Here is a 22,092-nt window from a genome sequence, read left to right as displayed (position 1 = left end):
TATTAACCCTCCCATTAAAATCCAACCTTTGCCAATCTTCTGACCCATGTGGAATAGTACAAATGAAAAATTGATATTGTGGAAAATTGAGGTCTCAAAGATTTTTGGACGATCATCCTTCTGACATGTAGTTCAAATTATTAAAAGGAAAAGTCACTTTCTGCTATATAGTATGAACCTAGCCAAGGCCTTTACTAGCTCTGTAAAATTGCAAGCACAATTCGCATTGGACAAAAGTCAGATGGCTCCAAAGAAAGAAACGCATCATAAAGTCTGTAAAGTCCACACGTACGAAGTGGTCTGCTTTCTAGAAATGGCCCCTCCCGCCTGTCCATTATTTGGTTTTTCGATGTGCACACCACACAATTTAAAGATTTGTTATGGCTTGTTTTAATTTTGACAGGTTGCTGACAGCCACTGATGAAAATAATGCTGGCTGAGACACTGGATTTGAGGGCAGTGGTTATTCAACCAGCTGAATCATGTTAACAGTGTGAGGAAGTGTGTCTGTTTGTTTGAAGAAGGCTTCCTGTCAGGTGGGGCGATGTGTCAACTGATGTGGGATGTGTGGAGAGTTTTCACACTTCTGGAGGCATCAGAGTAACAGTGTCACTCTCTCTGTTTCCACGGCCTGCCCCTGTCATTGGTCGGGAGACTGCGGTCCCTTTACCATGGTGCCTTTTGGGGTCTGGCAACCCAGGGAAATCACTGGCGGCCATACTGGTCATTACTCTCAGGGAGCAGATACCTTCCTTTTGCGAGTCCATCTCCAGGTGTTTAGGAATAACAAACACATCCCTTGTAATGGGACAGTTATTTGTATGGGAACTCAATGACATTGGGACATCAGGGAGTCACAGTGACACTCACTCTTGCCTTTCTTTTACCAAAGGCGCATGGCGTTAGAGTACAGGCAACTAAAATTTCTCTTGCTTAGCTGAGATCCACTGAGTTGTTCTTCTTAATGAAAAAGCGAACTTGAACAATGTATCAAGACTTTGTGTTGTGTATCATATACTCAAATAATGACCAGCAGATGTACAGTTATTTCACAAGTTAGGCTTGAAACAGGAACATGGATAATCCCAATAAATGAATTTTTTCAGTGGCTATAAATAGCTATATTATAAATAACATACAGTAAGAATATTTAATCATTCAGAAATAATGACACCAAGGCTGAACTCCGCACTTAGTCCAACAAAAATCGTCTGGTAGCTTGAGCACTTTGACTCTTGAGAAGGAATCATAGAGTACTTTCACATCTAACTCATTAGCTACCTTAAACAGGTTTCAACTTTTTGCTCAGCTTCTTACACAGTACTGTACTCATAATGATAAAGCATATAGGATTATATAGTATAAGATCGAGGAGAGAAAGATCTATAAGTTCCAGTAAGGTCCGCACATACAGTATATTTAAGGTTATTGACAGTCGTACACATTTACACTTTTTTCAAAAGCTTTTGGTCCTACAGTGATTAAGTAAGTGATGTATAGAGGACCGAGTAGTTTAGCCAGATATTATGAACGCAAAATAGAGACTTTCCATACACTGGGCACCATTAAGACTTGACAATGCAGCACTCATCACTGGCAACCCCTAAGGAAACACCCTTGTAATGTTAAACCCCGCCTCCAAAGAAATGTGACAGATAAAAGACTTGTAAAGTCTATTTGTGGCCTAAACTCAGTGTACAATAAAACCACATGACAATAGTGTTAGTGTTGTGGCTGTAGAGCCAGTTGACACCCTCATTGTGGGTTAACTAATGCCATGTGTGACAGCACTCAACAAATAAATTTCAGCTCTTTCTCCCCTGTTAAACTCTTAAATTCCAGCTGTGTGGAATTGTAATTCACCTCATTTCTGTTCGTTACGGTGTTATTAAATTTGTAGCAGTGAGAGGGAAGCCCTCGGGGTGCTAATAGATTTCCTGGAGCTTTGAGGTTTGTCATTCAGGTCCTTGAGCCGGTGTAGAATTTCCTATGCAGCAAATTACCTGGACCTTCAGCTGACCTCCTCTCCCGCTCGCCTGTCTGGAGTTTGAAGCAGAGTGTGGCCACCATTACGGAGCTGCTGAGAAACGGGCGGGTGTGTGTGTGTGTGCGTGTGTGGGGGGGGGGGGATGTGCATGGAAGGGAAGGTCAGGATGAGTCAGGTTTGTGACAAGAAGCAGGGAACAAGCCCGACATTAAACCAAACAGCTGTTGCTAACTATGAGTCTAAATGTCATTAAGGTGGCTATCGCGTGAAAGAATCTTTCCAAAAACAAACAGCTTGCTTCATACATTGTTAGTCACTACTGGAAATGAAAAAAGTACTAAAACAATGAATCTATTTTTGATTACTCACTTGTCATAAAATCTGTGTCCATAAAATAATTTCTATGTTAGCTCTCATTAATTATTTGATTTATATAAATTATCATGAATAATGTTAAGTGATATACAACAGGAATACACCATTTCAAACTTGAGCAATTAATATATAACAATAGTTTCATTACACACTTGTCTGTGAGCTTTTCAGATGCACAAGACCATATGCAAATTGTTTAGTTGTATTTGTATTCTGCTTGTTTTGTTATGACAGCTTAAATGTTTGGTCATTCAGTTGTTATGTTGGATCATCTGTTAAGATTCCTTTTAAACATTTATTGAGTTATTGAATTGCTACAAACAATGTTTGAACCTCAAGTTAGAAAGAGAGAGAAGTTTTTTTTATGCCTTGTGCCTTTGATCTTGTTCCATGGACGCATCTGGAGGCAACAGTACCATAACAATCGATTTCAGCTCATTGTATAAGGAACAGTTCAGCATAGTGGTTCTCTATGGTGCTGTACTGGTAACATGTAGGTGGAAGGCTTGGATACCCAGGTTGTCTTAAGTATCCTAGGATAACAGCACTTTAATTTAATTGCTTATTATACACATGCTGCTGTTTATAATACACTCTGGCAATGGCATTTGTTGTTGCAGCCAGTTTCCAACTCATTTTCTCTGTGTACAAGTCATAACTAAAGGAAATTTCCTTTGACCGTTCACTTTTCACTACTTTTGTGAAGAATTATCATTATTATTTAAAAAAAAAAAAAAAAAGGTGTGGTGATTTAGTTACTCAAATATTTTTGTGAAGGGCAATTTGCGTCAATGGTTGACATAACTATTCTATATCATGTTCATTCCCATATGGTGCAATCAACCACAGTGTGTATCATCATTACATTACATTACATTACAGGCATTTAGCAGACGCTCTTATCCAGAGCGACTTACACAACTTTTTTACATAGCATTTTACATTGTATCCATTTATACAGCTGGATATATACTGAAGCAATGCAGGTAATACTGCTCAAGGTAACGGCAGTGTCCTTACCGGGATGAACTCACCTTCGTTACAAGCCATTCCTTACCTGTGTAACGCCGTCCTATGACACACTGTCACAGACTTTTGCCCTTTGTCATTTTCCAAAACAATTAAATTCCTTTGTCTTTGTTTATATCTGAAGCCACATTGCACAAGAAAAAAAAAATTGATTTTTCTTTCAAGAGGTACAATCGTGCAGCCATGTTTAGTTTTTTCTGAAGTTACTGGTTTAAATTTAATCATAATTTTCAGCTGTTGAATTCCCTTTGATGTATGTAATATTGTTAAATTAATGTTTTCAGAAAGATCAGAATAAACACAGAATATTTATGTTGTAAGAGTGCCATATTTTAAAAAAACTACAGTCCTTGACAACAAAAAAAAAAACAACAAAAAAACAAAAACAATAATCAGTCATGATCAGCTGTGATAATTTGGTTGTAATTTTCTGTCAAAGAGAATAGCCGGATAAACATGATTTTCTGAAAAGTCAGTTCATCTGTAGCCTTCACGCGAAACATCTGCTGACACTTTAGTTGCCTTGTCTGGTATACAACCTGCTAATTTTCACACCCACCACCCCTGAAAGAGCTCTTGTTTAAGGATGGCTATCATAACTCATGTCCTATTGGACTGAAAATGTGTAATTAGTCCTTTAATACCGACCAGGTCCAGAAACATTAAGCAGCTGTCACGGGCTGTTGGAGAGCGCACAGATCTTTTAGAGTAGAAAAACAGCCATGGAGACTTTTAACTTTGTGTCCAGGGACCTGCTATACGCTGCCACGTTCTGTAAGCCCAAAGTGTTGGCCTCCTACTCATGTTACAAACTAGGGGGATCACATATAACAGTCAGCTCACGCTTTTTGTTTTCTTAATGGGAACCACATCCATATCAGACCATTCTTGCTTGATTACTTCTTGATGAAGCAGGGCCCAGGACATCTGTGAGAATTTCCCCCTCCGAATCGACATGATTCACTTTCATGGCCGATAACTTGAAAGTACATGATAAAGGGACGGGTGGGCTCGCAGTGCCGAATGCGTTAAATGACCAACATGTGAGTCATTAAGGCTCTGCTCTGCAGGTCTCATAGCGCAAGGCTACCCCACCGTCAGTGCAGCTGCAGCTTGTGGGGGAGGGGTAGGGGCACTCCCCTTCACCCACTAGTTTTAGTCACCTGTGTGGCCTGTGTGATGCCGGATGAGGGTGAGTGGGGGTGTGGTCTCAGTCTGTGTCCATACAGCAGATGCTGAAGCATCACTTGTTCCACTAACCCACCTCCATGCAGGAACCGCTCCTGCTCCAGCCCCCCCGACTCACCATCTGCTGACTGGTATCCTTTCAACGAATGCCAATGCTCCTCCATGGGTCCCCTGCCTCCTGGCTCCATGGCATTATCAAAGGGCTGGAGCTGGAGCTGGTTTGCATAGGCCCTGGACTCATCTCAATTCTCAAAGCATTCGGCTGCTGGACAGCTCAGTAGACAGGGGCATTATCATTAATCTTGGCTCAACGAGAACTTCTATGGTGTGTGTTTAAAAATAGCATGAGAAAATAAGAGAAAAAAAATCTTCAGTACTTAATTTCACATTCAAATTTACCATTTTGATTTATCTATCTATTGGAGAATGGAATCTGTTCAGCTGAAACAATTAGCTTATAATGACCAAGTGAGACATCGACCTGTCTGGGCCAGACAGAAAAGTATTCCAGTTTCACAATATTCTTGGTTTTTATTTGAATGTACACTTGTATGCATTACACTAAATGGATGAATGCTTGGATGTCCTGTGTATTACATCATTTTTCAAGATAGATAAACATGGGACTTTGGAAGCTCAAATTGCTTAAATTAGCTTCTTAATATTTGACATTACATTTAAATATAACATATTTAGATCACTTTTCCCTAAAACTAGTATTGCCTTTCCTGAATCTTACTTACCTTTATGTTAAAGTGCAAAAAGATACAACTTAAATTACTGTTCAGTGATTTAATTCTGGGAAATCCGGATATTTCAGGCTCAAATGTAAAAGGTGCAAGAAGGTGTGTATATTTAAAAAAAACAAAACAAAAACGAGTGTATGAAACGGACACACTTTTCTGTCAGGTCCAAACAGGTCATCGTCCAAACAGTAGTGGCTTTCCTTTTCCGTATGGAATCCTGCAACACACACATACGTACCAGTTGTATTATCCCTGCCAACATAGCTTCTTTTACACCTTTTATGAGTAAAAACATGAACTGTCTGCATCCAATTTTCCCCATGGCTTGGGGTGACAAACAGCGTACCTGCTTGTCAGATCTTCCTTCTTCTGGAAAGGAGTGGGGAGTTCTGGCTGGAATGCAATCAGTCATCTTTAAATGGCACCTGAGAAATATGGGAGAAAGAAAGCAGCCAAAGAAAAATAAACAGTGCATGGCATGTTATTGGAATGGCCAAGCCGTGGGTCAGATGAATAATACCATACAAAAAACCGCTTTGGGAAAGCTTTTTCTGAGAATTCATATTGTAACCCCCCAATACTGCTAGATCAGGAAAATAGGTGAGTGGTTGTGTGGTCACATTCATGTGATGTCAACGAAGGCAAAGATGCATCATGACTGGGAGGACCGACTACCCAAGTGAGGAGACAGTTATCTGAGGTTGTGGGGCAGATCTGAAATCTGTGTTTGAAGATTTATTGTATGTGTGGTGGAACGGTTCATTAACTCAATTGTCTCAAGATTTTAAACTTGATGTGAGAAATAACAGGCAGCCAATGAAGTGAGAGAAGACATTTACTTTTTATTAAGTTTTTAGCAGAGTGACTTACACAGTATGATTTGTTTGATTATGTGACATTTTTATGGTTGAAAAGTCACTGGAACAGTTCTCATTTATTACCTTGGGTATGACAGCATTACCTCACCTGGTACTCAAACTGACAGCCTTGTAGTTAAAAGACCAGTTGCTATCGTGCTATACTACTGCATAACACAGGCAACCTGATGAGGTTCTATTGTATGAATATTTGTTGCCTTGCCAACTGTTTCCCAATAAGACTGGGACAGTCAGGACTCCATTCCAGACTATGGGGTACATCACATCACAATGGAGTTGGGCTTTAGCTGAATTGATATTAGACTTTAAGAAAGTTAAGACCTCTAAGATAAACACAGTGAAACCCCACTGGCTTGCACAAACAAACTTTGTGCCAATATTGTGACAAGAGCATGTCTGGCCCCTTAACTATCTTTACGGGAAAGTGCTTGCCTTAATGATGACCAAACAGCTTCAACTGTTGCCAGTTACAGAACTTTGGGGCACAGGTCAGCTATATTGGAACTATGCAGACTAAGTCAAAACAAATGAAAAAACTTGAAAGAACAGAAATTACATGGAATTCTGGAAGGCACATATCACAATGTTAGCTAGATGAGGTTACGAGTAAATTTGCTTTGTATGAAGAAAATCTGCATCATGTTTGAACTGAATAACACAATCAATGCTGCCAAGAAATGTAGCAGTTAAGCATATTCAGATCTCTGTAATATAAATCAGTGCATCCTCCATAAAATTCTTAATTACAGCATTCACTAACTTAAATGATCCAAAAAGAAATACAATGTGCAATACTGAATTATACCCACAATTCCACAACAAAGCCCCCAGAAACCCTAAGCTGTCATTTTCTCTCTTTAAATGGTGATTTAGGTTGAAAATTGTGGTTTCCCCCCATTCACCAACGAAGCATCACTTTTCACTTTTCACTTTTCACTTTTCACCAGGAAAGCCCATTAAATTGTGCACTTCTCTTGATTGAAAGAAAAAGCATTTGCTTGGTCAAGCAATCTTTACACGAAACGTGAACTTCTAAACACTCACCATCAAATGGCTTTGGCGTGGTGAGGTTCTGTGGTGGTACCCTTGAGAGTGTATTTGATTAAGGCCATAACCTTAAGGGAACAACTGAAATTCTTTGGTTTACTTTGTGTTCTGCTTATTAAAGGTCCAGCATGTGGCAGAAAGGGAGAGACATGAAAGGGCTATGACCCTACTCTGCTTGACAAGGGTATCGTTTTACATCGACCCCCAGATGATGATCTTTGACCAGAGACTGCTGCCTATGTTCCATGGCACAGATTCCTTGAGCGGATAGTCATAATAAAACCTTCAAAAAGCACTGCAACAAGAAAAAAGCAAGTAAAAAACTCCACTCTGGTAACTGAGGGCACAGCCAAGGAGTAATGAATCAAGACAACCAAATGATTTAATTGATATGAACAACCTATTACTTTCCTTTCAAATAGTTCTCAAATTGGCAACTTGAGAACCCATTGGAGAATTGACGTGGATTGCTTTTTTCTTCATTTTCTCACAAATCTGGTGCAAGGTACGTGCCATGCCGCTTCAAATCATTCTGCTTGTTATCTATATATAGGGGAGTGCCTTCTGTGGCATTCAGAAAAATACCTCCAAAGTTAGTTCAATTCTGAGCACCAGAAAACAGGAAACAACTTTGTCATGCTTCTGTTAACCCTTGAGGCCTTATATTTTGCTGTCGTCTTGTGTGGGCATTCTTGTGCTGGCAGAGCCAAGTTACAGATGGTCTTCCCCGGTGTCTTTGGTCATAGCCTGAATCATTTTTCTTGTCAAAGGCCTCCCTTCTTTGCAGTTGTAAATCTAACTGCACTGCATGCCTGCCTGTGAACAAACCACCCTGATGATCAATCCCTTTATTAGTGGTGGGAGAAGAGAATGTAACATTTCCTGAAGATGTCTGCCAGCTTCCAATTGAGGAAATGCCCTTTGAGTCAACTTTGAGGGACAACCTAGCTGTGACTGATCAAACCCTACTATAGCTCTCCTTGGAATTTTAAGTGGCTATTGCCCTTTGCTACCAAATATCAGATGTATTACTATTATGCAATGGAATTTTACTAAAACATAATCTAACTTACGTGACGTATGTTTGGAGAACATACATCACGTAAGAACCAGACTAATGAAAAAGATGCAGTTTAACAATTAACAGTAGTTTTCCATTTCTTTTTTTAAAAGTCTGTGCTTAATAATAATTTGGCTGTTATTACTATGGAAAGTTTCTAGCAAATAGATTCTAATATATTGTTTTTTTCTGACTGTTAAAACCATTCAGACGTTTTTTTTGTTAATAACCGTAAACAATTTTCTATTCTAAATTATAGTTTATGACTACTAAGCTAATTTAGTAATTTCAGAGAGATTCATGGAATATTATAATTCACTTTAAAATGAAATTACATGGTTGCTGACAGTGTATTTGGCCCAATGTAAATGTCCCACAGGCCTTAAGACATGCTTTAACAGTTAACTGCACATAGCAAAAGGAATCATTTTAAAATCTGTCATATATTGGCATTCAGCACACACTTCAAGATCTTGGCCAAAGCAACATTGTGATCCTTTTTCAAACCTATCTGTCACTGCGTTTAGTCCAATTGCTTTTTCTCTCTGTCATAGAAAATACAGAAAAAAGTTTTACACATTTTAACATTATGTTTCCACACTGAAGGGAAAAAAGGGACCTCAACTATTAATACAAGCCTTTCACAGGAATATGTAGGTGCTTCAAATGTGAGGCTGTACAATAAAAGGCCAAACGACAGATAATAATGATAGGCTTTTATTCTGAATATACTGTATTTGCACAAGAATTACAACATTTCTAGGATTATAAACATTATTCTTTGTTTTTTTTGTTTAATAACATTATGGTACAAATTTATACAAAATTGAGTCAGGCTAGTCAAGCTCCACAAAAGTGTAATGTATTTAAAGCACAATCAAGGGATATTGACAGAGTGACCCGCTGGTTGCTGGCACAGGGGCAGCAGGCACCGAGCCCCTCCATATAAACACACATCAAGCAGTCTCCATAGAACAGTCCAGAAAAAAGCACGACCCAGACGACCTGCACAAAGAGCACTGACAGCATTAAACACACGTCCAATCACATTGCAGTATTGGATCCTGAAGCGACAGCATCTGATTTTAGCACTGAGAACGACGGCAAAACTCGAAAAACAAAATGTGTGGAAGTCATCGTTGATAACGGCACAATATCAGCCCCCCCTTACTTTTTACGTTTACTGTGCATTTGACTCTTTCAAACAAAATTTTATTCAAGTAAACTGCTAGTGAAACTAACTGGGTTTATCTTGGGCTTCCTTTTCAAGATTTTCTATGGTTTGACATTTAAAAGCCAAGGTTCCATTTATTTACCTCTGGTGATGGTCACCTCTCAAGATGGTCATTGTAATGTGTTAAAAAACAAATGCTGTCTCTTTCAGGAAAACGGCAGTAGCGCTGATCCATATTAAGAACAAAGGCTTCATATAATATTCACTGTATTATACTTATGTAAATTGAATACCTAAGAAGGATTATTGTCTGTCACTGATGTCATATCATGCATTTAGGGAACAACGTCAACAAAACTGGCCTTTTACACTGTGTTGGATTCACCCCTCCAAACACATTTTTGAAGATAACAGATGAAAAAGGCCTATGGCACTTAATGTCACTTTTTGAATATGAAATGCAATTGGTCTCGGTTACATGAATTTTTCCAACAAGTGCAGTGAAGACAAAAACTTTACCAACTGTTTACGAAAACGTTTACCAACTGTATATATCATATCCATATCTTTGAAATGGAGATGTAACTTTGGTGGTTTAAATTTCCCAAGCAGAAGCAAGCACTGTATCTGTACGATTGTAGCCCTTATTTATTTTTTGGTAAATAATGACCAAATAGTGTACAAATAGGGCCACTATATTCCACCACTGTCTATTATTCTAATAATGCAAAATCACATAGAGTAACTCTATGTGATGATGGATCATATGTGTACCTACCGTAATGCAACTCCAATGAAGGGGAATAAAAATTTATGAGCATTCTAATGGCCAAAACCACTTCACATAATTATGCGATTTTGAGGAGATCTAAATAGCATGTCTTGAGCAAGTGTTAAAGGTTCCTGTGTCCATATCCTAAGGATGTAAGATACAAATCTTCTGATATGCCCGATTTCGGGCAAATATAATTTTTATTGTCTGTTACAAACTCAACCCATAATCCATTGCTTACACAACCACATTATTGTCTTTATGTCTTGAATCATTATATGGAGAGAATATAATGACTGACTTCATATTTTCTGGAATGAGCAGTTATGCAACCACTGAATCCAGGTGTAAGTCACATATTTACACAAATACCTCAGTGTGACTGCAGGAATAAACAATCAGGCTCCAGCCTTCTCTTGTGTACAGTGCAGCAAAAGTGATTTTCACATCCAGGTACATAACTTCAATGCAGGAGGATCATTAGAAAGTAAATTACAAACCACCCCATGTTGTCTAATGTTAAAGCAATGGACAATCTGAATAATAATAATAATAATAATAATAATAATAATAAAAACATTTGCAGCTGAAAATTTTTTTTTAAAAACATTTTTTTAAACCAAAGTTCCAAATATCGCTAGATCAAGAATACTTCCCTGCTCAAATATATAAATACAATATTGCAATTTCTTTCATTCAGTGAAGTCCTCTAATCATGTGGTAAATCTTGCTTATTTTTACAAAAATAAATTGCGTAGTTATTTAAACTGCATATCATAATCAGACTTACAGTTGATTGTAGTCTATACTTTCTTTGCAATATTGGGTTTATTCATATTCACAAATACATTGTCCCTGCAGCACTTCCCACTATTTATTACTGCCAGGATTACACAGTTTGCACACCACAGAGAAGTCCTTTTTCCACCCCCCAGCTTTATTCCATAGCATACCTTGAGACAGCCTGCCTCATCCACTAAGATGCTTTAAGAAAGCATGCTTATCTGACCGATCGGACGGAAATCTGAACAGGAATCTAAAATGAGAATAGGAAAGCAGACGAGTGAAAAAGTAACCCGCCTGAGAAATATCTTTATGTTTTTATACCACACTTGAGTTAACTAAACCCAGTTATATTGTGTGGAAAGGTTCTGAAAAATTCTGAGTTTGTGCCATATTGAATAATTCTGACATGAAACCATTTTCCCTAAAGTTCCATGATTTCAAACATTCACAAGTATTTGTGCCATTTTGTTTAAACAAGTATTACAGTAGTTTGCACACATATCAAAATTCCCTGTCTCTTTGACTAAGTAACCTCTTTTTTTGCATAAACACTTAATATCAAAACCATAGAAAGAAACCTAAATTAAACAGCAAAAACATGCAAAAAAGGCCAAGAAAACGGGCTCCAAAGTAAAAATATATAGATGAAAATCTAAAAGATTGCACTGAAAAGCTTTTTTTTCCAATGGCTTTAAGAATTCAAATAAATAAATAAATACAAATGAAAAGATTTGGCTAGCTGTCAATATTCCATCGCACAATAAAGAAAGCCAATGAAGCTAGCACAATGCACAGCGATTTTGAGGTGAAAGCGTGCCCTTTGGCATGGTATCACAAGACCACAAGGCCTTGTTCACGTGCAGAGTGAAGTAGAGACTGGCAGCAATTCCCTGTATTTTCAGGGTTAAAAAATCTATAAAATAAGGAGATAAACAGTCTGCAAACAAAAACTGCATATTTAACTACCTCAGGAAACACAAAGATGGTGGCAGTGATGACCCCCATAAAAATTGTGCATCTTAACGGTTCAATTAAAAATGTATTTCAAATGGGATATCTAAATGCTTCCTTATAAATGGATTGTAAAGAGATGTTGTGATATGCCTGGGAGCAAACCATCAGCACCCTGGCATGAGGTGGAAGAGAATGAGGCCTCATTTCAAAAAGTTAAAAAAAAAAACTTGTATTGTTTTTTTTTTACTTGTATTTTTCTGCTTTGCTTGCAGGAGAATTCTGAGTCACTTCTGCACAGAAATCAGTCACTAGCCATCCCAAACCTTTCAACATAAACAATCAAGTAAAAACAAGAACTAACAAATAAGTACAAACACCACGATACAATGGCTAGAGGCAGAATTTCTGTTTGAAATATCTGGCAGTGTAATTCAATTTGATTACTTTTGTGGTTTTATTTCTTTACATACTGCAGCACACCAAAAAACCTACAACAAAAATGAAGTAGTTTAATCTCCATTCTCCCTTTCTGGGATAAGGCAGTCCTCTCTGTTGCCTCTGCAGGACACGTGTAGGCTTGAGATCGCTCCATGTTTATCCTTAACAGACGTCCCCTTGGCCCACAGAGCAAGACTTGGGAATACATACTATCAGTCTCACTTCCTGGGTGGTTACGCAGCCTCCATCCCCCTCCGGTCAATGTAGAATCTCAGAAAGAAAATCTGGCAGGATCCTGAAATGTATGGGAGGACAGCGGTGGACAATCCCTGGGCTCTTAGGTCATGACGGGTAGTGTCTCGGCCCGGCCAGGACCCAGAGGAGAACCAGCTGGACGGCCATCGTGGACCAGAGAGACGGGCTCAAACTGGACCCCCCACCACAGTCACTATCATCCTCCTGTCACCACAGAGGCAAATGGTTACAGTCAGTGACATGGCAGCTACTTTAAGACTCCCTCTCTCACCCTACAGTACAGACCTGTGTACCTGATTCTCAAATTGTGAATGCTAAGACTCATACATGCAACTAGACTTGAATGTAATCGCTCAGTCTGCAGTGCAGCTGGGGCTGTGATTCGCACGTATGATCCAGCCATACGATTCCTGTTAGCATATCCCAAAATGCCTGTCAGTCTAACTCCACTACAAAAGCTGAACTGTCAATGACTGCACTGTCTGTGAGCTCCAGTGTAGTCCTTAGGGAAGCCAATGGAAGGGATGGTCTAATCTGTTTATAGGCTTGAACATAATAATCTACTGGACACTGTCAAAACCCAGGAAGCACGTCTGCTGCCTCCTATGTTTATTCCAAAGAAACTATCTCTCAGAAAGCATCGCATTCCAAAAATTAACTTTCTCCTGCAGAAATAGGGAGGAAAGGGCTATGGTCTATATTTTCTATCACTCATTTTGCAGAACTGGTATGTGCCATCCCATTTTTTTTCTGTCTCATCTGTTTTGAGGTAAAACAAACGGCTCTTTCAGTGGGAGTCTGTACATACACACACACACACACACACTTTACAACAACACATGTTTACAAAGACAATCAGTACATGAACCAAGAGCAGCATAAATTAATGTACATTTTAATGCATTACAAAAACATAAAAAATGCAATGTTACCCTTTTGCTGTCTTTAGGGCATCCAATTGGTTAGTTATGTTAGTTTTACCTTCTTGGAGTGAAATCTTATTCAGATTTATGGGACCCTGACATTTACTGTATATGTTGGACTCAAAAATCCCCTCCCATCCCTGTCTAAATAAACTGATAAATTAAAAATGTGAAACAAACCCTTTAAATATTATTCTGCAGTTGTACACATGCCTACATGGGCACACATGCATTCACGCAAACACACATACTCAAACACATATGTCCAAACACACACACACACACACACACACACCTAAGGGCATCTTAAATAAATGACAGAAAAGAGATGAGACTGACCCTTGAAAGCACATGAACACTTGCAGTAAAATGAAGAGAGGAGTCGAGGCCAAGGCAGAGCCACGACTCGTCGTGCATATAGGCTCATCCTATTAATAACGGCAGCATGAGCGACCAATCGAAAAGCAGGACGTGATGAGTGGCCAATCGAAACGCAGGATGGGAACAGAATACAAAGAGAGGTGATAAAGAAAGGGATGAGAGAGAGTCATGCAACATCTGATCTGGCTGTTAGCAGAGTTAATGTGCAAGGCAAAGGAACAAAAAAAGAGAAAGAGAAAAGCATCCATATAGGCAGAGTAAGTGTCACAAGTAAAGTTTAAACTTTTAAAAAATGACAAAAGCAGGAAGAGACACAAGTAAGAGACTGCTTCAAACAAACACATCAAGCGAGCAAGCATCCAGATTTCACAGACTAAGGCTTGTATTGAGAGGTTAAAGTCTTGGCCTAGAAAAAATTATTAATGGGACATATTCCAAAACATTAGCCTTAGTGTGTGAAAGCTGAAAATCACTTATAGAGAAAAGCAGCCATTCTTATAAACAAATAGCTGTAACAGCATTCAGCAGTTCAGAAATTCTACAACATATTTAAAGCACGTGTACTGATTAAAAGATGTTCATTTGAGTTGCATAAACAGAAATGAGTCCTTTTGCTGCATTGACGGGTCTTGGTGAACAGAAGGTAAGAATACCCTATTTCAGATGGGAGTGACTTACACGTTCATCGTTGTCAAAACAGACGTCTGGTCCTTTCCTGTACCTTGGATTCTGTGCTAATTCGCAGGGGTCTGGACCAGAGGCTAAAGTAGCATGCTTAGGAAACAACCAAACTTCTTAAGCCTCTTCATTTTAAAATGCATTTGCCATATTTTTTTGGTTAAGCTATAAGCTACAATTCATGGTTACCTTTATTAAATTATGGAAGAGCTAAGTAGGAAACCAGATAATGCAATTTATCTCCAGAGAACCAGGTTTAAAATGTTAATCCTTATGTACTGTATGGCGAATGTATGATGTGACTGTTACACGTATGGCTGATTTATTACTTTTATTTCTGTTATTATTACTGTATTAAAAACAAAATAGAGGAAAAACATTGCTCAACCTATGACATAAATTGGTTAAAAAAAATCAGACATAAAATGAATATAAATAATATGAATTAGTCCCTAATTATTATGCTGTGCACAACTGCTGCTGGTAAAGGATACATGGTTGCTCTGCTTGGACCAATTTTTTGCTGTCACATGGCGTGCAGGTGTCCTTGGCATCGACAATGAGGAACAGCAGGTTTGTATTCATGATTTTTTCTCCGTGGTACATTCTGAAAAAGAAATGCACGTGCATGACACACGGATGCAATGGCACTGACCAAAATAATGAGGTCGTCTTGAGCTCATTCTGACACAGGTGAAGGTCAGTAGCGTGCCTGTGCCACCATATCCATTTCAGGTGAAGGCATTAATGACAGAACATGTCCTGAGCTTGTACCTCAAAGCCCTTTGTTGGTCATGCAGCCCTACCCTTATGAATTCAAACCCCAAAGGAAAATCACATCAATGTCTTTAGTTTGCCATTGCGACAGCCTGACCTTTCCTGGTCTGTAATCAAAGGAAGAGGTGGAATGCTAAATATCCTGGCATCAAAACAAGTCTCCTTCATGCATGGGAGAGTGCCTCACTGGGAAGGGATTATTGCTTCAAGAAAGTTGGTTTCATGTATCTCAACCAAAACAAACAAAGTCCAAAAAGGGTTCACTTCAAAAACTTTTCCCAGCAACCAAATCTTTATTGACATGGGTCAAAACATTCATATAAAAAAAGGTATCAACAAGACAGGCATTTTTTACCATTGAAATAAATGACAGGTAAAATAACTGCAATACCTGCAGTGAATGAAACTGCAATGGTGAAATGGAGGTTCTATGAATATCCCATGTACCAAAACTCTATGCCCAAACACATCAATTTTCTGTACCGTGACCATGTGTAGGCCATGATAGAACAGAGAAATGTGCACATTTGATTAACGTAAATGTTTAGAAGAGTTTTGATGCTTGCAATATCCATTGAGGTATTCTAGATAGCTACGTAGAAACGCTCTTCGATAAATCTTCTTTCAGCTGCCATTTAATGTGTGTTGCAAACTGGAGCTAGTAATGCATTTTATGTTTTCCGAGAAGAGTCACCATGAATTTGAAAAGGAAATCTAGAGAAAGAATTTTGCTGGCTAAACTGATAGCCCCAGATCAACAGTCCTTACAAGCTAAATATAAATGTCTTTGTATGTCCTACCAAATATTTTCCTTGGGTTCTTCTTAGGTGCCTTTAAAATTTATGAGCTTGTATTGCTGTAATAACCAGAGAGAAGGCTGTGGATTTGGGCAAGGCCTAGATTAAATTACATATGCTGAAACCCAAGGAACCAGCACACTTGCCTGGAAATGGAAGTTTCTTTATTGCAGTTGTTAAATTTTACATGTCTATAGTCGTTAATGTGGAAGAAAGAAATATAGCATGCATACTACTGCACGTGGGGACCTTAAAAATGCCACTTATGCAACTCCCTCGACATTTTTCCCTTTAGTGAGTTTACATTAAATTCACAGCATGTTACATTTACAGTTGATGGGGTGCCTGACTTAGTTTCTAAATGGATTTGTGTGAGTTTCAAGCATATTAAAATCCCGACGTGCTATGCACTGCTTCTGCAAACCAGGAAACCAACTCCATACCAGACCCAGTCCCAGTGGAACCCTGACATTCTAGGACATGCAGTTACTGGGGATCTTCTTACAGCACGTCACCCTTTCACGCTGATGTCTCCATCCCGCTCCTGCTAAATCACTCATTTGACCTTGAAACCCATGCCTTTCAGTTTTAGAAGACGCCTGTTCAAACTGCAGTCGATATGCCTAGGCTGGCAGGTCGTGTTCAGGACTAACGGTCAATGCGCTGCTTCTTCTCAAAGTGGACCCCTACCTGGAGCAGTTTACACAGTCCAGTATTCCTTTAATGGACTTCTCATTACTTTCAAAGAAGTACTGGGTCTGTTCCGTTATGCAGCTCTCCTTGGAGAGAGCATCTGTAAGGTCATCCTCCATGTCCGCTGTGGGAAACAAGCAAAATACACACATGGACGCACACGTGCAGGCACACACACACACACGCACGCATAAGCACACATGTGAACCTAGGCACGCACATACACCACTGCAATAAATGTATTGCTAAGTAACACTGAGCTAACTGAAAAAATGTGTACTGATTAAATTCTAGCAGCGTTGGAAATATATCTTAGAACTAAGCGTGATTCTATAGCGCATAGTTCACATGGACCTAAATCACTGATATGTACACAGAGTCAGAGCAAGTGATATAAGGCATAGCAAACTCAGTGATGATAGATGGAGACCTGTGATGTGTCTGTTCAGTGTAAACACTTAAAAATTACAGAGCCTTCGCCAACTTCAGACAAATACTACGCTTTCAACGAGAAGCCAAACGTGACGTGAAATCTCATGATTCATTTCTGCTTTCAAGGTTCTAACAATATTTGAATGGATAATGCATTTAAAAACATGAATGGGTTATGAAACTATTTCAAAATAAATTAATAGAAACTGGTCAAAAATAAACTTGCTAAAATGAGTTATTTATGCGATCTCACCTGCTTCGAGGACCTGAGGAAATGTTAAACTAAGAAATAGCTGCTGCAATATCGACCTGGCACAGGAAAAAAAAAGCAGTGAGTAGGTAATATTCACTTAGCGCACACAATGAAATATGTTTTATGTGAACAGCATGTCTGAAAGATATCCTTTGATGCAGACTTCATATCAACTTTAACATCGACAATGAGTGAAATTTTGATATTCAGAAGGTGGATGCTTCCAATCATGAAACTATTTGTACTCCAACCTAAAGTGACTGTACTTACAGATGGCTTTTTCTCTAGCCTGTTCTTTAAATATGGGCAACAGATGTATCTTTTCAGGGTTATAATGGAAAACAAAATCCACCATTTCAACACTAAGCTCTCCTCTGTTAACCTCTGATTGCAGACTTTGTGAATGACCAAAAGGAATTAGTCCAATAATGTCGACTGAAATATGTACAGCACACAGTTCCCAGACAACACCACCCTCGTCATGTTCAGTGTACACACAATATTAAAACATGCCGTAATTTATTTCCTGTTTGTGTAGAGTTTTGGGATACTGCTTCACGTCACCAGCAGTCCCGTTAGTTGTTCCAGGGGACTGAAGCATGGATGAAAGTAAACATGCAATCCCTGAACATCACTGAACTCACCACATTGCAGCTGAAGCCCACCATCCAATATTCAGTATTTCTGCTATTGTAGGCTGTGAAGGAAAAAGACCTAGCATTAAATGTAACACTGACATAGGAAGGGAAGCCATTCATATAATGCTAAGTGCCAGTGAGAAGTTTGCCTAGGTTGGGTGCCCCTTCCTTTTTTCCTCTGTCTAACAGGAATGCTCTGTGTAAGGGAAACTAGAATTCGAAATATGCAATGATCTTTTGACAAAATATTTAAAACGTTACCAACAAAAATTCACAAGAAATGAAAAAATAAAAGAATCACAAGAACATTCCAACAGAAGGGGACGAAGAGTAAATCTGGAGCTATTTAAGCACCCAAAATAAGACTAAACGAATCAACAACGGCTCGGCTCTGCTTTTAATTACGAGCGCCCTGTTTCGATTAGGTTTTGCATGCGAGCGTGCTGTTCTGCTGCGGTTCCCCGGTGGTGATTCACGCTGAATCTCCCTTTCACTTAGGCGGTTAACTCACGACATAGACGGAGCGAAGCCCGGCCGCCGCTTTGATCTCCCGCTGCGGGTCGCACACCGACTGGTAGTCGTACGTCTTGTTGTACGAGTAGACCGACGCGTTCACCAGGCTCTTCATCAGGTTGGGGTCGATCTCGCCGAAGAACTGCCCGATCTGCGGGGGGCGATGAGAGGTGGTAGCGAACACTCAAACGCGCATCTCTTTGTATAAGAAGGTGACTACCTAATTCTGACTTGAAGGCAAAGCACCGTATAAGACAAGGAATTACGATGGATCTTGAAATTTGCTCCAGAGATTTGAAAAAAAGTTATCTTTTACACTTGGGGTTTGTTGATTTTGAGACAGACAGAATACAGTTTAAATTCACGTACTTCCATCAATATTCTCATTAGAAATGTGTACAGAACACAGGGGATAGTAAACACATCTGCAATACACATGCAGTTCTGGAAAGATCACTGTTTATCTTAACTTACTCAGACCCCACAGACCCCACCCTGTACTGAGAAATCAGATACTTGGGGAATCCAACATAAGTAAACCGTGAGGGCCACCAGGAAATATAAGAGTATAAATTCCCTTTTCACCGTGCAATAATGCGAATAATAAATTAACATCCTCCGCTCTTTTCAGAGTGCTCTTGTCCCCACTGTACCTTATTTTAATTCTCTTTAGATTATGGACCACATTCAATACATGACCCTAGGTCCCCACTTTAATAATCCTGGCAAATATTAAGGCAGTGATATATTTACCACTCACTGGACCATGATTAGCCTGTCCTTGTTTGTTTTAATGGCGTAGATAAAATATTAATTTAATTCCTTCCATCTGTGGGAAATAAAGGTGCAGGAAAGCTACAATGTACAGTACAAGGCTGCTTAACCTGCACCGTACTCCACTACAGGAAGCTTACCTGAGTGATATAGGCATCTTTATTCGACATCAATAGAAACCCACCATCGTCGAGGATAACACAGTCAACATTCTGCAATTGAGAAGAGTTTTCCACAGTCACTGGGGGGAGAGACTAAAGGAGTTGCATTCTTGTGTTCTGAAGAGTATGAGTCGCACCATACCTGACTATTCCTCACACAGCCACAGATCTCATCCTTGCACTGTAGAGGAAAGAGTCATAATGTTGTCTCAATAAATGTTCATTTTTCTGCGAACGTTCATTATGCACCTACTTAAGAACATTGAGAGAGGTTAGGCTCATTTTTAGAAATAGGAAATGCTATCTCAGATATATTTTTGCTTGCAAAATTCTTGCCTTATCAGACATCATTCATATTTCCTTGGTGGGCCAAATTGCTTTTTAAATAATAGGCATCAAAGCAGTTGGAAGATTATAGATCAATTCAGGTTATGTTGCTTTATGGCACAACACCAATACCCCATTATGGAATTGAACACCCAGCTGTCTGGCTACAGGCCCGAAACACTGCTTCAGTCTGCCAAGCAGATTAAAATTCTTTAGAATGAACGTTCTTTCTTACGTTTGTCTTCATTGTGGCGTTCATGAAACTTAGCATCCAGGCGGTGATGTTAAGCTTCACACCGACCACTGCAAACACACATAGTGGATAAGAGCAAATCGGAGGCCATTTTTCCCACCATCTGGAACGCTTACATTGTGTTCATTTTTTGTTCAGTAGCTTCCAGACATCATGAAAGAGTAGCACTACATGTACTAAAAACACTGACGAATATAAAATAGAACAGTTAGGATGTCAGGTGGGAAAAGATGTTGCGTGGTAACCGGTGTTTGTCCGTTTCGAACTGCAAGCTTGTCCTTACCAGCTGGCTTCAGCTTCACCCCATCGATGTTCAGCTCGACAGCCTTGCTGACCAAGATGCCAGAATCAATGTCAGCCTCCCCGCTTTCTGAGCCAGAAGAAGAAAGGAAGACGAGGGCACATTAAAGAAGTGTTGACAGCGCTGTTTTAGTGCTTGAGCTAAAAAGAGTTTTTTTACCCTCCTTTTTGGCTGAACGGCGCCCCTGCTATTGAGATCAGAGTGAAACATCAAAGGGAAAGCAAGGGTCCCTGCGCTCATTTCTGTCCCTTTGCACATGACTGGCGCAGCAAGTTCCAGGCGGCTTCTGAAGCCAAGCCGGGTCGCTCCCCTGTGCCACCCCACCCTGATTTCCACCGGGACCCTGAGCTGGCTTTGGTGTGTAGAAGTGCAAGGTGTGAGGGGGGTCTGCCTGAGGTAAAAGGCAGCTGTGCTCAGAGTTCAGAGGCTGCCCCCTGGCACCGTGCGGCAGCGGAGCTGAGAAACAGCCCAAAGTCTCCCAAACAACATAAAGTTCATGTGCAGCGTTATCCCACTATCTGACTGACATCTGCGAGGCCACGCCAACAAGATTTGTGGCAACACAGTGTGTTTGGGAAGGAGCGTGAAGAGACTTGCATGTGTGTGCACGTGTATGCATGTGTGTGCAGACACGTGTGTGTATGTGTGTGCGTGTGAGAGAGAGAGAGAGTGTGCGTGCGCAGACAGAGATGAAGAGCACTTCAGACAGGGTTGGGGGTGACGTACTGTTGAAAGGTGGCGCAGTGAAGATGTAGATGTCATTGTCCAGACTCCTCTTGTAGAAGCTTGATTCATATGTCTCTGGGTTCTCTGTCCATTCCACCCCAGCACTGCAGACAAATCAAAATAAAAGGAGGCTGAGACATTCCAGGTCTATGAGGACAACCAAACAGGAGTCACCAATGAGACTGAATCAGAAAAGGAGTCCATAACTTCAAACACTCTGCAAGGGGTGTCCGTGACATTCCACCACAGCTTACTACCGTTATCGCCAAACACGTTCAATCAAATACGAAAAGGGAGGAGGGGTGTCTTTACAACCAGCTGCACTTAAGCACTAATACAACATTCAGCTGACAAGAATTCATTACAAGGACATCAAACAGAAAAGGAATTACACAGAGAAAAATTATACTTGGGCATCTGTGCTGACCACATGCAATAAACAGCATTTGGACAAAATTTATTCCAACGAGGGTAGCCAGCGAATCTCACTGGCCCCAAAACAGGGAAATGGCAGAAGAGCAAATGGATACCCAATATACGAGTTTCTCCTTAAGCAGGACTACTTGATATATAACAGCTGGCTTTAGCTTTCAGTAGTTAGCAGTGGAATTAATGTGTGTGTGTGTGTGTGTGTGTGTGTGTGCGTATGTGTGAGTGTGTTTGTGCGTGTGTGCGGTGTGCGCGCATGTGTGTGTGAGTGTGTGAGAGAGAGAGAGATATCATCATTTATAATAACATGAAATATATCTGATTACAGAAAGAGGGGAGTTCCAATG

The 22,092-nt window shown here is 39.8% G+C and overlaps 1 protein-coding gene across 7 annotated transcripts in view; it reads right to left on the bottom strand.

Moving 5' to 3' along the window:
• Positions 1-12,217: 12,217 nt before the first annotated feature.
• LOC135259150 (voltage-dependent calcium channel subunit alpha-2/delta-1-like) overlaps positions 12,218-22,092 on the bottom strand; it is a 125,862-nt gene continuing 115,987 nt past the window's right edge. For 4 of the 7 annotated variants that reach the window (XM_064343145.1, XM_064343146.1, XM_064343148.1 and 1 more), the window contains exons 27-39: positions 21,317-21,420; positions 20,573-20,659; positions 20,272-20,339; positions 19,852-19,890; positions 19,689-19,760; positions 18,773-18,925; positions 18,268-18,320; positions 17,624-17,679; positions 16,936-17,062; positions 15,166-15,278; positions 14,672-14,754; positions 13,952-14,040; positions 12,218-12,893 (exon numbers count right to left, since the gene is read on the bottom strand). In XM_064343145.1, coding sequence (XP_064199215.1) covers positions 12,857-12,893; positions 13,952-14,040; positions 14,672-14,754; positions 15,166-15,278; positions 16,936-17,062; positions 17,624-17,679; positions 18,268-18,320; positions 18,773-18,925; positions 19,689-19,760; positions 19,852-19,890; positions 20,272-20,339; positions 20,573-20,659; positions 21,317-21,420 — 1,081 coding nt within the window. In that variant the 3' untranslated portion in view covers positions 12,218-12,856. The remainder of the gene's footprint in view (positions 12,894-13,951; positions 14,041-14,671; positions 14,755-15,165; positions 15,279-16,935; positions 17,063-17,623; positions 17,680-18,267; positions 18,321-18,772; positions 18,926-19,688; positions 19,761-19,851; positions 19,891-20,271; positions 20,340-20,572; positions 20,660-21,316; positions 21,421-22,092) is intronic. The other 3 variants (XM_064343147.1, XM_064343149.1, XM_064343144.1) reach the window with 1 other exon arrangement.

The sequence above is a fragment of the Anguilla rostrata genome, chromosome 7 (assembly GCF_018555375.3).
Source record: "Anguilla rostrata isolate EN2019 chromosome 7, ASM1855537v3, whole genome shotgun sequence".
NCBI classification, from domain to species: domain Eukaryota; kingdom Metazoa; phylum Chordata; class Actinopteri; order Anguilliformes; family Anguillidae; genus Anguilla; species Anguilla rostrata.
This window is presented reverse-complemented; position numbering and strand designations above follow the sequence as displayed.